Source organism: the organism of the source record quoted next, unplaced genomic scaffold, assembly GCF_019419815.1.
Source record: "Pyrus x bretschneideri cultivar Hongxiangsu unplaced genomic scaffold, Pyrus_bretschneideri_v1 Contig27, whole genome shotgun sequence".
In the NCBI taxonomy this organism is placed as follows: domain Eukaryota; kingdom Viridiplantae; phylum Streptophyta; class Magnoliopsida; order Rosales; family Rosaceae; genus Pyrus; species Pyrus x bretschneideri.
Window position 1 is genome coordinate 569,571 of NW_025999579.1, and position 15,939 is coordinate 585,509.

The 15,939-nt window shown below is 35.5% G+C and overlaps 1 protein-coding gene across 1 annotated transcript; it reads right to left on the reverse strand.

The window, feature by feature from the left end:
- Positions 1–8,103: 8,103 nt before the first annotated feature.
- On the reverse strand, positions 8,104–14,114 carry LOC103950549 (potassium channel SKOR). The gene is made up of 11 exons (XM_009361773.3): positions 13,760–14,114; positions 12,572–12,860; positions 11,606–11,945; positions 11,052–11,347; positions 10,670–10,750; positions 10,249–10,347; positions 9,594–9,818; positions 9,273–9,461; positions 9,046–9,121; positions 8,636–8,930; positions 8,104–8,380 (listed from the first exon to the last, which is right to left on the reverse strand). Exons 1-11 carry the CDS (start codon positions 14,035–14,037, stop codon positions 8,257–8,259), a joined length of 2,292 nt encoding a protein of 763 aa, XP_009360048.2. The 5' UTR covers positions 14,038–14,114; the 3' UTR covers positions 8,104–8,256.
- Between the last annotated feature and the right edge of the window lie 1,825 nt (positions 14,115–15,939).

The following is a 15,939-nucleotide window of genomic DNA, read 5'->3' on the forward strand; positions in this document are numbered from 1 at the left end:
TTCGTCGACTTGGAACTGCTCGTACTACCAAGGTCTTTTGCGCTGAAATCAAACAACAACAAAAAATACTTGCGCTACATACATCAACGTATCAAGAATCTTGATGAGCTTGTCCAACTCTCCGAAGTGGATGTTAAGAGCGAGTACGCAAAGTTCCAAATGGAGCCGGCAAACAGCGATTACGAAGGACTCGTGCATATCAAATGTTGTTTCAACAACAAGTACTTGAGAAGGGCGAACAATCACCAGTACTGGATTGTAGCTGGAGCTGACGAACCAGAGGAAGATAAAAAACATTGGTCCTGCACATTATTTGAGCCTGTGGTTGTCCATTCAGACAACAAGGCAGTCTTCCGATTACTCCACGTGCAACTGAGGCACTTTGTGACGTCATTCACTGTTAACGACTTCAACCAGTGCCTCTTTGCAGGGAGCAACACTGCCAAGCTCCACGACGACATGGATGTGTACACAGTCGTCGACTTGGAACCACTTGTACTACCAAGGTCTTTTGCGCTGAAATCAAACAACAACAAAAGATACTTGCACTTCATACATCAAAAAGGTGGTTCCACAAAACCTGCAAAGTGTTTTTCCACAAAATCTGCAAAGTTTACGTTATGGTGCTTGCAGCAGTAGACTTGTTTTTTCTTATTTAAGTTGTAATTTCTCTTTCAAGTTTGTTTAATGAAATCAGAGCTTCTTAGCCATCTCTTTGGCAGCAAGCTTAAGTTTACAGTTTAAAAGTTAAACCAACATTTGGTATCAGAGCCCCCACTGGGCCTGGTAGAAAAATCTCACATAGAAGCAGCAACTTTTATCCTTGTAGTAGCAAGCATCCATGGCGTATGACAAGCCAGCAGAGAATTTCGTTCAGCCAGCGATACCACGCTTCAATGGTCATTAGAGCATGTTGATGGAGAATTTCCTAAGGTCCAAAGAGTACTGGGATCTTGTGGAAACGGGATATACTATACCCAAAGAAAGTACGATTACAGTTGCGCAGAAACGGAAGCTTGAAGAAATGAAGTTGAAGGATTTGAAGGTAAAAAATTACCTATTCCAATCAATTGATCGTACAATTTTGGAGACTATTCTTCAGAAGGATACTTCCAAGCACATTTGGGACTCCATGAAGAAAAAATACCAAGGTTCAGCAATAGTGAAGCGTGCACAGCTTCAGGCCCTAAAACATGACTTTGAGACTCTTCAAATGAAGAATGGAGAGTCTGTCCTGGAGTATTTCGCAAGGACCATGGGGATTGCAAACAAAATACGAATCTATGGTGACATGCTTGATGATGGCTCCATTGTAGAGGAAATCCTGAGATCTATGGCTCCAAAGTTCAACTACATAGTTTGCTCTAGTGAAGAGTCAAACGACACTACAGAGATGTCGATTGATGAGCTTCAAAGCTCTTTGTTGGTCCATGAGCAACAATTTGTGTTATCCCCTGTTTGGCTGCTCAGAAACGCTTCTCCCAAACCCTCCAGGTTTCCACCTTTCTTTCTTACCTTGCAGTTTGTGTTATCCCCTATTTGGTTGCTCAGAAATGAAAGATAATTGAAAGAAGCATCAAAGTAATTAAATTTTAGTTAAAGAGAGTGAGTGAAAGAGGGAATTAGGATTTTTGTTAGTTAATGTGTTTGTTTGTATCATAAGTAATTGGAAATTCCTCTGCTTTCGTAATAATGTGTTATAGGTTGCAGATTTCAGAGTGAATGAATCACAAGGGGATATGCATATTTTCGCCGGTTGAGCACGCCGTGCAGCTGGATTTGATTTTGAAGGAAGAATTTTGCACAAATTGCTGTGAAATAAAGCCAGTTTGAGTCTGTGGGTCCAATCGTATTGGACATTGTTGCATCATGGAGCATGTGATTGCTGGGAAGCTGGGGAGGAAGATTGGGAGTGGGTCTTTCGGAAAACTCTATTTAGGTACGGTAATCAGTGCTTGATATCCCATTTTCCTAAGAAAATTATTCATTGTGTTAATTTAATGTGTTTTGTAATGAAATTGCTCTTCTGGTGTTAGTGTAAATGTACACAGTGCGGAGGAGGTGGCTGTTAAGCTGGTACATGATCGATCCTCAAATCGTAGTGTTTGTTGAGAGTTGTCCCACATCGGTGAGGGATAAGGCTTGCTCTGATACAATGATGAAAGTTGAGGTTCCACTATAAAACTAATTGGCCATATAGAGAGTAGTCCAAGATCATATAAGCACATAGCAAACCTTATCCCTCACCAATGTGGGACAACTCTCAACAGTGTTCATTTATACCAAATTCACCATTTGAATTGGTTGGTTTGTGGGTGTGGATTTTCAAGCTAAAAGATTTATGTGGACCAGTTTATCTTTTTTTCAATTAGGAAAAATAAAATTTGAATGTCGTCGTTGAATTGTATTACTCATCAAGTTTCAGGGCATTTTGCGTTTGAAGGATTCGAAACTGCTGTAAGCTAAATAGGTGTGAAACAAGATGGTGGCACTATTGACACTGTGCCTGCAATGAAACAGGTACGCCTGAAAATCAACTGAATATATTTTATTACGGAAATCAACTGGTTTATATTTTTTGTAGCAGTCCCACAAGATCTGCTTGCAGTCACGATTCTACTCAAATCTCATTGAAAATATGTTTTTTAGATGTTTTGTTAGGTGGAGATTTTCGAGTTTTGATATTTTGGTATTTTAGTTATGATAGCTCTGGATTAAGCTCTCACCTTTTGTACATTGCACCATTTAACTCACCAACGTGAGAGCCGAACTTTAGGCTCTTATGTGCACATAATTTTCTTAAAAAGGGAATGAGAAAATAAAATGGGCAGTACCTTAATTTGCAGGAGAAGATTTCTGACCAGTTAGATAAGAGAGTGAAGAAGTTTCTTAGAGGAGCAGAAGCAAATTTGAAGGTATGGCCTAAAAACTTTGAGTTTTCATGAAATTTACACATGTTTATTGTCACTGCATCTTGGATTTTGTGTTTTCAGGGCTTGAAAGATAAGAAATTGAAGGGTCAACTTGCTGTTAGAGAAGAATTGTATGGAAAATCTGCACAAGCTGCTGCCAAGGCTGAGAAGGTGATTTGTTTTCCTTAATGTGATACGTTGGTTTGTTCAAACTTTAACGGAAGGGAAAATAATCTTACATAGAGTCATGCTTAAGCAGTAGACTGGATTTTGTACTCTCTTTTCCAGTCGTGTACTGTTGTATTGCATTTTTCTCTGATTTACTGGATTTAGTTTATACAAGCGATCTTCTACATGAAATCTTACTTCTCCTGTTCTTTTAGTCCGTGTAATACTGATAACAATTGAAAAGTTGACGTTTTCAGTCATTTGTCTTAATTAATCAATGAATTAGTTTTTTACCGTACACAAAATTTTTAATTATAATTTTTGTGCCTTGATTTCATATTAGGCGCTTTATCTTCGTATGAAAACCACCATTTTCAACTTTTTTGGTAATGTTAGCAGGTGCTTCTCGAATTCTCTCTCTCTCTCTCTCTCTCTCTCTCTCTCATTTACCATCTTTTGATTCATAGCGGTTGCGGATCATAGCAACACTTTGTTTTGATTCGTAAACAAACTGTATAATTTTATCTTTGTCTTGGGTTATAGTATAACGTTTAACGATTGAATTTGTAAGATGGTTTAGCAATTTTTTTCAGAAACTTACTATTCCTGCCAGATGCCCAAGTATTATGTCTTCTACTTTTCTGCTTCCCTTTTCTGTGTTTTTCCTCCAAGCAGTAGAATGATTACTTGAAACTATGATATTGATGACATATTACAATCTACAAATGAATGTTTCTTATAGCATGCATATCCATATATAGCAAGCAAAATTTGACTTCATTGGATCTGCTTCCGTTTTGTGCAGACGGTTAAAGCTGCCATGCTTGGTGCTTCAAGTAAAGGTAGAGTTGTTTCAACTATAATGCATGTTTTCTTTTTCACATGAATGATAGAATTCCTAATTACTCAATCCTCTCATCTATGTATATTGTATTACATTCAATTATTTGCTCAATCCTCTCATCTATGTCTATTGTATTACATTCAATTATTTGCTGAAACTTTTCTGTTCTTAATATGGTCATTAATTTTAAACGATTGTTATTCCATACAAGCTTACTTTCCTTTGATATTAACATTTTCTGATAAAATGGTAGAAATCCACTTGCATTTGACAAATAATTGTCATCATTATAGCAGTACAATGCACATCCACATAATTGAGCATGGTAAAGAAAAAATTGATTACTTCTTATAGACATTTTTTTTCAATACTCCCAGACCTTCTTGCATTGTACAAAAGGTTCGGAATTTCTTTTTAAATGTGTCAATACATTATTATTATTTTTTCTTTTGTGCTTTGGCAATATGACTTATCTTGCCAAAAGATGTATGTGGGTTTTGAGGGTTCAGGGATCCCCTTTTCTCAAGATTACTGGATTGGTCCTTACCTCCATGTGTTGTTGAGTCTATTGAGAGCTGGTATGCATGAGAACTTTAAGTAATCATTGCCATAAAAAGTAGAAGTGATGACTCACACCAAGAATCAGTTATCTCATCAGTAGCTTTATTTTTATCTAAGATTGAATTTGATACCTGTAGGTGTATATAGGTTAAATCGATTGTTAAGATGGTAATTTAATCACTTTTCAACGTCCGATATCTCCATCTCCCTGTTCTGGATTTTTACTTACTTGAAATGAATAGATTCTAAGCATTTCATTTAGCAAAATGAGCAGTGGATAGTGCTATTCACAGCAATATGGGCACTTTTCTTGGCAATATAGTGCTTAGCTTAAAATTAGAATGTGATTCAGTTGTATTGAATTTGTTCGATTAACCATTGGTCCATTTATAGTTCATTTAATCTTTTGAATTAGTAAGCTACTGTGTTGTGTCCTTTAGATTTCTTAGTATGCTATTGATATGGAAAACATCATCTATCTGTTCTATTTATCGCCTGATATAAGAATAAAAGTAGACTTGGCATCCCTTTTGTGGCCTTTTTTATGTTAGCAGATGCCATCAGATAGGCAAAAACATATCGGCTACAAAGTGCAATGAATGCTACAGGTTACTAAGTTTCACCATATGCCTTCATTGTGGCATTGCCCCTTCTGCGACAAGTAAGCATTATAATTTCACTTTGTGGAATTATATTAAGTTGACTTATGGAATAATATAGGGTTGTGTCATGCATGAAAACTATGAATCCATTTCATCATGCATTTTTTAGTTAAACTACTATGTTTTTGTTCAATTGACTGCAACTCATGCCGCGGTTTGCTTCACAAACCTCTACGATTAGTTTCCATACAGTATGTTGCAAGTTTGAGGATCTCTCTACATCTTAATTTCTGCTCTCTCTTGTTGCTTCAAGTTTGTAATTTTATGTGCTACATTGCTACTTGATTTGATTATAAAAATATAAAACAAAATCCGTCCATGATTTACAAATTTGATTTCGATTTTTGATGTTTTTCCAGTGTAAGGCATATGTTGCACAAGCATGTAAATGGTACAAATTATTTGGTTTTGGACAGTAAGCTTTGAGTTTTATAATCCTTGCAAGGGGATTGTGACTCAGGTGAACAAATTTACTGTAGGGGAAGTTATGCATGCATTCATTTAGGTACTTGTAGGAGAAGTTATGCATGCATTCTTTTGGCAATCCTTTCTTAGAGCCTGTAGTGATCCTGATATGAGCCTAACTCAGCCAGCAGAAGCATGACATTCATGAACTATTTTATTTCAATTGCTCCTTAAACATAAGAGGGCATACTAGCATAAACTCTTTGGCACAAGGTAGCATAAACTGCTTATCTTATCGACCTCATTCACTCATGTATCCCTCTGTTTGTTCATAATTGTGTGGAATTTATTCAACTTAAATCTTCATTCATTCAATTACGTCTGAAACAAATGGTTCTCGTAGCAACGCGCGGACATATTTTCTAATCTATACTATTATAAAGTCGAGTGCTCAATTTGGTGAAACAAGCTTGGACAAAAAAATTTGGACTAAAACCCCCCTAAAACAAAAAAATTCACAACTGCAAAGGAAAAAAAAGAATATAATCTTCAAGGGAGTTTTCGTACAAAAACATATCAAATAATTAAAGAAAATAAAAATTAAAGAGATAAAAACCGGTGGCAGTTAACCGAAGCCAATCTTGCGACTCCACAGGAGGGGAGGTGAAGCACAGAGCTATTGTGCTTCTCTAGAGAAAAACAAACCAGCCCTCGCGTTTCTCCGGAGGAAGAGCCCACCATTATTTAGGGAAGATGGGTCCCAGATAACTCCATTTTTTCCAAAAAAAAGAGAAAAGAAAAGATCATCCCCCTTTCTCAAGAGATTGGTGGTTTCACTGTGTAGAGATCTTGAGAGTATTTGTAGAGGAAGTAACCGTATTAAATCGAGAGAGTATCTAGAAGGGAATCTAGGATAAGACACAATCATCTTAGATTATAATTATGTTGCTTAATCGCCAATATATCTTAATTTGACATGAACTAGGGTTTTCCTAGTTGGGAGACAAGTAACATCTATAATGGGCATAAGCTTAGTCTTACTGACTAAGACTGTACACTTAGTGTTCTGACTAGTCATTCCCTCTGAGTAGCCTAACTACTATGATTAACTAGCTTGCTCTTATCTAAACTAAGTATTCTGACTGCTCCGATCAGACTAGCTTACTTCGACTAGACTAAGGGCTAGTTTGGGATTGCTGTGCTTTTTTTCAAAACTGCCTTTGCTGTGCTGTGAAAATAAACAGTTATGAAAAAAAAACAGGTAAGTGTTTGGTAAACTATAATGCTAAAAGTGCTTTTAGAAAAAAAAAAAAAAAAAAACAATGTCAGAGCGTTTGATAAATTTTTTTATAAAACTGCTATGACTGTGTAAAATGACTAATAAGGACATTAATCATTCATAGAAGAATGTCTAATTTATCAGCAAATCACACAGAAAACTCATCAATCATTCATAGAAAAATAATAGATTGCAAAAACACAAACTAAAATCCATATGTTTATATATCCAATATTTCAAAATAATAGAGAGGAAGGTGACTTGGCTTGCTGGTTCAGTTGATGTTGGTGTCACCGAAATCATCCTCGAAGCAGGTGAACCCAGAATCAGATCACTCAGATTACCCAGAAATCTAAATCTTCCAATTCTACCTTCCAATTATTCAATTTCAATATTCCAACTATCCAAAAATAGAGGTTGAGAAAAGGAAATATACCTTCTTTTTTTTTTTTGGTGAAGAGTGCTTGAACAAGATGAGAGGGAGAGAGAGAGCTGCAGAGTGGAAGTGAGCGAGAGACAATATCGAAGGAGAGTTTTAGGAGAAAGATGCAAAAGAGTAGGTTTGGAAATTTGAAAGTTTCATTTAATGAACATTGTTCATCCGTGTTTTGGCAATAAAAAGCCGGTCTTGTGAAGCTCAATTTTGCTGCTTCTACTTTTCAACTTTTTTTCATCCAAAACTATAAAAATAAGCTGTTTTAAAATGTTTAGCAAACACATTTTAGGGCTCAACATTTCTTGGTACCCTTTTTTTTTTTTAGAATTTAAGCTAAGCCAAACTGGTACTAAGTTCATTAGAGTAGCTTACTTCGATATGAATTCAAAGGATAATGTAATATTACATATAATACATATTGGCTAATGATGCAGGGCGCAGCGGATAAAAACGAAATAAAATGACAGATAGAATGGATAGGTAGGGTCCATTATCTCCTAATGCGAGGAGAGGCCTGAAAATCCTATAAACTTTGGTTCTAGTACCAGCCTACAACGTAGACACTAGAAAGAACAAAGCAGCAGACTCTTACAAAGAGAAAGGCACATAAAAACAAGTTTACAACTCAAATATCAATATGATAATTTAAACAACTTCTCTCATTCTTCTTTACAAATACAAGTATTTATAGGCTAACAACTTAAAGATTAAAATATGAAAAGACATAAAAAAATAAAGGCTTACAATATAACTCCTAAAAAACTAAATGATTTCATAAAATGGCATTAACCTAGGAATTCCATAAGCCACAAATTTTAAGCTAGATACGTGCATTATAACTCTAAAAAAATGCATGTATTATATTATAAAACTTAAATCTCAGCTGCCAGTAATTTTATATAATAACGCTTTTAGTCCTTGGCCTGCATCAGCTAGCAGATAGTAATAAAATGTGTGCTACATGTTCGAGAAATGTATAAAAATTAATGTTAACCAGTTTCTTGAGAATGATCGGAGAAATCTGACAACTGAGAAGCTCTGGCGACTTCAAGCAATTTGATCAGTTTCTTATTTCCACCTATGCGGGCTTCATCAAGTGGAGTTCTTCCCCATCTGCAATCAAGAAGTAGACTAGTTATATTTACAAATGGATTCAAGGAGACCATAAGATGTCGTCCTTGCCTAGGAAGAGAGACTTATGGATCAAATTCACTACCATTGTTGCGCAATGGGCCACCAATACAGGCCATGTGGAGAGAGCCGTGCATATGCTCTTGTATTAGTGGCTCAAGAAGCCACTTTGGCGATGAACCCATTCATATAACTCCTCCGGCCTAACAAGCCAGATGAGGTACATTCAGACCTTACCTGTCCTTTGATAGAACACTTGCTCCTGCTTCTAAAAGGAATTCTGCCATTGGATATAAGCCTTCTGAAGCAGCTACATGAAGTGGTGACCGCTGATCATAATTTTTCGCATTCGGGTTTATGTCATTGGCTAAAAGCCTTTTCAGAAGCTCCATATTCCTCCTTGCTGCCGTAGTACAGAGAAAATCACCGGCATCATCAACAGCGAGTGATGCCCCCGCCTTAACAAGTAAAGAAGCTACTTCATCGTGCCCATTTTTAATGGCTTCAAGTAAAGGAGTGTTCCCATATTTATCTAATATTACGTACAGTACACACAAATTAATCAACAATAATTGTAATAACTAGGAAGATTTATTCACAACATGATCCAGTTAAAAAAGTTCTTGTAGAGCTCCTTAGAATATCACCTGACATCTCAGCGGCCGCTCCTTGTTCAATAAGGAAACGAGTGATATCAACAAACCCTTTTGATGCAGCAACATGCTGTGGAAACAAAATATATAGATAAATATGTACATATATTTAATAATGTTACAGATAAGAAAACATAGTAGTAAAGTTGATTATATTATGCTAAAATTTCCAGTTTATAAAGATCAAATTATAGCTTAAGCTTAGGCATCTAAATACGTACCAAAGGCGACCTTCCGTCATAGTCCATCTTGTTGGGATCAGCTCCAGCTCCAATCAAACATTTTACTCGATAAAAATCTCCATCATAGGCAGCAGAATTTACTTTCATAACTAACTCCATTTCATGCTTTCCAATATATAGGATGATATCTGATTCCAAAAGCTTGTTCCGGGTATTCACGTCTTTTCCCTAGAAGATGAGAAGTGATTAGCAGGTGGAATTTAAATTTTCATTTGCAAATTGCCTGGGCATAAGCACTATCTTTTTGTGAAAGAAGCAAGAAAGCAAAAAAAGACCACGAAAGTTTTCAAGTCTATTTACCTCGAGGAGGTTGTTTAGGATAATCCGCCCATCTAAGAAATGTATATCCAGAATTTCCCTAAAAGATTGTTTATCAAGTCGCAAGACCCTGCACAGTTGACTAGCCCGAACAGAATATGGCTGGGGAGTATTACAAAGAAAAGAAACCTCGCCAAACGAGCTATAGGTTTGCAGGCGCTCAAGGAGCTCTTCACTTTCACTGTCTTCATGCCTTCTCACCTTCGCCTGTAGATAATATCAAAACAAATCCGTTAGGATTTAGGAATAATAATTAAACATATATTCTGATATACAATAGACTACATAGAGTAACTATTAATTTACCCTTGAGGGGTCAACAAATAATATGAACTTGTAAACCTGAAAAAGTAAACAGAGAAAAAGGTGCTTCATTTGTGCGTGCAGCCGCGCAGGCTTTCGCATAAACAACAAATGAAATAGATTTGTGTGTGTGTGTGTGTGTGTACTACTAGTAGCCAGCACCAATCATGGGGTTTGAGGATTTCACGCATGCAACAAATCAAATAATTAACAGTATGAGTTATAGTAAGTGCAGAGGAACACAAAGATCAATGTTTGAGTAACTAAAACAATTTCAGGATTAATTTTGATTAGTGAAGAATAAGCAATTAATCTTGAAATGTCAAACTCATACCAGCTCCCCATGGCATACTATGTATAATTGATCCACTGCTTGTCCCTGCTCTATGATCACTTCTCCTAGAAGGAAAAACTCCTCATGAATTTTGGTTGCCTGATAAACGCAAAACATAGGTTAAATTTCTTCCTATATATGGAAGAAGTAGTTCTAGAATTCTAATCATTTTGGAACTGAGCACTATACACCCCTTTTATTTCTCCCCCTACACACCCTTTTATATTTCTGGCGTTCAGTTTGAATTTATTAAAAGGAATCAAGGGACATAAATAAATAGGAGTGAGTACGCATAAGGAGAAAAAAATGTGTGCGGAAATCATTTCCCTGTGTTGAGGGTAAACAAAGGTGATGCACATATCAAATGATGACAGCATTTTGTTCATTTGACCAAATGCAAATACTGAATAAAATGGCTTACAATCTGCTTTATGAATCCTAAAGAGCATCCCTTAAAAAGAGAAACTTCTTTGATGTATGGTTCATATAATTTCTGTGAAATCTGCAAAGTAGAAACAAACAGATTAATTTTAGTAGATTTCAGAAATGTCAGTACAGCAGTACCAAAAACTTGTCAAATAGGATAATCGAATGTAAGATCCCAATTATTTGATACGTACTAAAATTTATTGGATAATCAAAAATAATTTTTCAGGAAAATGTACTAAAATTTATTGGACATTTTCATGATTCAGCAAATGGTTCAAACCGGAAGAACAGTCAAGAACAAGAAACGTATTATTTGATCAAACTCCCAATTCACAGATTTCGGCCTGACTTTAAAATTAGGCAGTGATCAGTACCTTGCTGCGAATGGAGGCTGGAATATCCTGAAGAACAGCCGCTTCGGTGTAGCTACGATCATACTGTAACCTCAAATGATTTTTGATATCCTTACTTATCCCCCTATCAAGCCTGTTTTTTTTCATGTATTTTATAAGTTCGGCCATCTTGTCCCTAAACTTTTCAGTTTTTGATCCTTTTACTATCAGTGCGGTAATGTTACCCAGCAGATAAGCACCCAAAAGCATGTCAAAAGACACATAAAACATGATGAATATCATTTCCCTCACATTCACTGCATGTATCTCTCCATATCCTATAAAAGATACAAAAACAAAAGAAGAAAAAGCATACATTAATTAACCATCTCTAAAATGAATTGGCGTATGTATGGTAAAAGAGAAGAATTTAGTTGCAAGGGGATCCCAAACCAATCACGGATTGTCACATGAGAAAGTTAAAACACATGACAATACATGATTTATGTGATTAACTTGGAATACTACCACAATGACAACCTAGTGTAAGGAAATTATGAAGCTTAAATTAATGAACAAATGAGTGAGATAATTACCAACGGTTGCCATGGTAACAACGGCGAAATAGAGTGAGGTGATGTAACGCTTCCAAAGGTCAATTTCTCTAAAATGGGAATAGCTATAGTCACCCATCTTCAAACTTCCAATCCATGTGTATCCTTCCCGTGACGGAGGCATGGTAGTAGCAAGGTAATAAAAGATGCAGGCAGCCGTGTGTGTGCTATAAAGTTCCACAACAAAAAGTTTGGCAATTCTTGTAAAAAGGTAGTTGATCCTTATATCTTTCTCCAACTTCTCAAAAAACTCTGTTACTCTACGTGCTCGACTTAGTCTTATCCATAACAGGTACCTCACTCCCTCTTCTTTCCCAGAAGCCTACACATCACAATCAATCTATTACTTACTTAATTAAGAATAACTAGATCTGGATTCAGTTGGAGAAAGACTTAGGGCATGTTTGAGATTATTTCTCTATAAATATTATATAAGTTGAAATTCTTTTTTATAAACCCAAGTGCTTCCTATAGAAGTATCTGACATATGCTTATTCAAAAAATGTTTCTATGAGCTAAAAGTGCTTCTTATTTTTTTAACAAACACAAAATGTTTGTAGACCTTTCAAAAATCCCAAAGAAGCCATATATTGTGCCAATTTTCCAAACTAATAATTCAGATATGTTTTCAAATTCAATGGCGTCAAATTTAGTCTTTGTAGTTTACAAATCTCAATTATAGAATATCCATTAACATATTTTAATTTCTTGTATGAAACTCATTAATCACTCTCCCATGTGCATGCACGAGACAATTTTGTATAAATTAATAGGACTTAAGAGTTTGGGGTTTAACGGATGCCCTCGGACTGGGTCACTGGAACAGTTTGCAAACAACATAACCAAATTCGATGCAACTGGAATACATGAAACGAAAATGGAACTTTTTTTAGAAACTACATAACTGAAAAGGTGTTTTTGCCTGCAATTAGTTAAGAGTAATACTACCTTGTAGATGGCATCCCAAGGCAGACAACCGAGCAAATCAACGAGAAATCGAGACTTCAAGTAGCGGCGAGCGATGAGGTTGCGGTTGTAGACAATACGGTGCGAGTGAAAGTCTCGGTAGGCCACGAAGAAGCGTACGACGATGTCGACAAGGAAGGCCAACTGGCCGGCGATGTCGAGCAGGAACAGATTCTGGGGCAGACCCCGGAAGAAGCCGAACTCCAAAGGCGTGAAGAAGGACGAATAGACTGCCCATAGCAGAATGAAATGCGTCCACCCCACGTACAACCTGCATTTTCCAATATTTAGGGTTATGTTTTGGCGCCAACTTACAGCTTTGGGCTATTGGGCCGGTTCTAAACCCGACCCAACTTTTTGTCAAAACTAATATTCATAAAGTTCATTTTTCCCCTCTTTTCTTGAGTACAATATATCGAAAAGGTTTTGCTTGCAAGTTCTATATAATATCATGAATTCCGTGAATTTTCTTTTCTCTCTCTTTCCCAAATGTGTGAATACAAAGACATTCTAGCTAGAAAGTTCCCACTTTGACCTACAATCTTCAAGAAAGTACAATCAGATCTCTACTTGTAGTTGTAGGGTAGATATATACAATTAAGAGACTCACATTCTCGTTTAGGTAAAAGACGTACTATACGTATCTATATATCATGTGTATTAACTTTCTATATACTTTTTTTGTATCCAACTTTCTATATAATTATAAGTGATAAATACAAGATTGTTGAAACAGGTGTCGTAACAACCTTTATCAAGTCTGAACAATTGTAGACCACCAGATCTGCTGGTCTGCACGCTAACGCCTTACAACTAATTAATACTTTGAAAATGATATATAAGTAGGTTTCTCACAACTAATTAACCCAGGACCGACATAGTCCATTCATGATTTTTATTTATTCATTATAATCAATATTATTACTCAAAGGCATTGTACTTAGAACACAAATGCTTGTAAATGAAAATGAAGATACTATTCACGAGAAGAATCTATCACTTACTAATCCATCTATAATTATGATTGATGATCCTAATGTACTAATTAAATTACCATTATGTGTTAACTGCAACTCATTACAACGCAGATTCTCTCCAGCCATGAACACAAAGAAAACACATCTCATACATATATTAGCCAGAGAAAAAATTGAAGGTACATGTACTTACCAGTTTTCAGGATGAATAACGAGTCGATCAAGAAATGAAGATGCAGACGATGATCTGCTTCCAGTACTTGTACTGCCAGGAGTAGTAGTAAGAGTGGTGGAGTCGCCGGCAGTCGTACAAGCGATAAAACGCCCTAATTTCCCCAGCCACTGTTTCTTAGAATCATCATTAATATGCTCCTCCTCATAATCATCATCATCCTCAAACGTCGACCCCTCATCTTCGTACTGATCATGAGCACCTCCTCCTGACGACTTTCTCCTTTCAGCTCCATGCATTTTTTATCTTCCTCAGATCGGCCTCTTTCAATAATAACAAACTTGTGAATAAAGTTAAATGAGAGCCAAGCCAATATATATTTAATGCCAATGATACTGTTGTTGTTTGATACCAAGTAATAACTTTTTTGTGTGGTGACAGATAGAATCCAGGCACTACTACTTTTTCCCTTCTTTTTATCAGATAAGTACACGCTATTTTGGGCCACTCATAAGTGTTTTTCCATATCTAAGAACAATCTTCTAGAGCATCCAATTAATAAAAATTCATCCAATAAAGAGAAAAGAGAAATGTTAATAAGACTCTTTTAAGATGAGATTTTTTATGAATTTTTTACCACCTTACAATTTAACATAATTTCTCCATCAACGTTATAAAGATTGTGTCAAAAACATGAAATGACGAGAATATGGAGAATCCCACTTTTTATAAAGTCTCCTTAACATTTCTCAAGGGGAAACTTTATATAGCTATGTAAATATTAATTAGGTTACAAATATTTATTGACTAGACGATTGATATTTTAAACTATTCTAATTACATATATAATGATTAAAATTTGAGCTCATATACGCTGCCCTAGCTAATTGACGTCCGCATTACGTAGCATATATAAACGAAGAAAAAGGAAAGGGATCCTCTCCAGATCCCTTCCACCTAATCTTCTTCATCAAACAATTCGAGTCCTTAAAATTTGATCCAACAGCTAAAAACATGGGCCCACTTTAAAAATTATAATAACTTTAGCCGTTAGATCAAATTTTAAGGGCCCAGATTATTTGATGAGTAGGATTAGGTGGAAGGGATTCCGAGAGGATCCCTTTCCGAAGAAAAATATAATAGTAGTCCTATATCAATAGTAAGATGTTAATATTCTTGGTGTTTTATTTTTTATTGTAAGATGCTTCGAAATTAATTAACAAAAGTTGAAGACTGATAGAGAAACATGGAATCTATACTGACCCTTAATTCAAATGGATGGGACACCACCTCATATCGCATTGCACGCGTTCATGCGCGTACAGAATGCATTTTTTGAATTACTGTGTGCTACACATGACTTACACGTTTTAAATATATTTATATGTGTAAATTGACAAAAGGAAAGTCAAATATAAGTAAATAATAATCTTAAATCATGCTAGAAGAAACCCCTCATAAACCAATTAAAGCAGCTGAATTCACATAATAAAATCGGTCTCTATAGAATTTACAATAAGAATAGAGAAAATAATATTTAATGAACAATTGATTGAATCACATTATTGTTAACCCATTATGAGACTAAATCCACCTTCTTCCCCTTAGTGTAGATAATATCGTTTGTTAAAAAAAAAAAAAAAATCAATCATTTTACGACTAATTTAATCACATTATTAGCTACGTGCGAAAGACTTTTTTTATAACCGGCATTACACATCTCTTAAGATGTTTTGAACGTGTTTAAAAAATAGAGAAAATAATATTGAATGAACAACTGATTGAATCACATTATTACTAGCCCATTATGAAGCTAAGCTCACCCCCTTCCCCCTTAGTGTAGATAATATTGTTTATTAAAAATAAAAATAAAAATAAAAATAACAATCATTTAACAATTAATTTAATCACATTATTGATAGCCCTTTGTGAGGCTAAGCCCATCCCCCCTCCCCCTTAGTATATATAATATCGTTTGTTAAAAAAAATCATTTGAGAACTAATTTAATCACTTTACTATCCACAAAAGACCTTTTTTTATAATTGGCATTACACGCCTTTTAAGATGTTTTGAACGTGTTTAAAAATAGAGAAATTGAATCACATTATTGCTAGCCTATTATGAGGCACTAATTAAAAAGATAATAATAATAATAATTAAAAATATTGTTAAAATAACAAAAATACCCTTGCCTTATTTG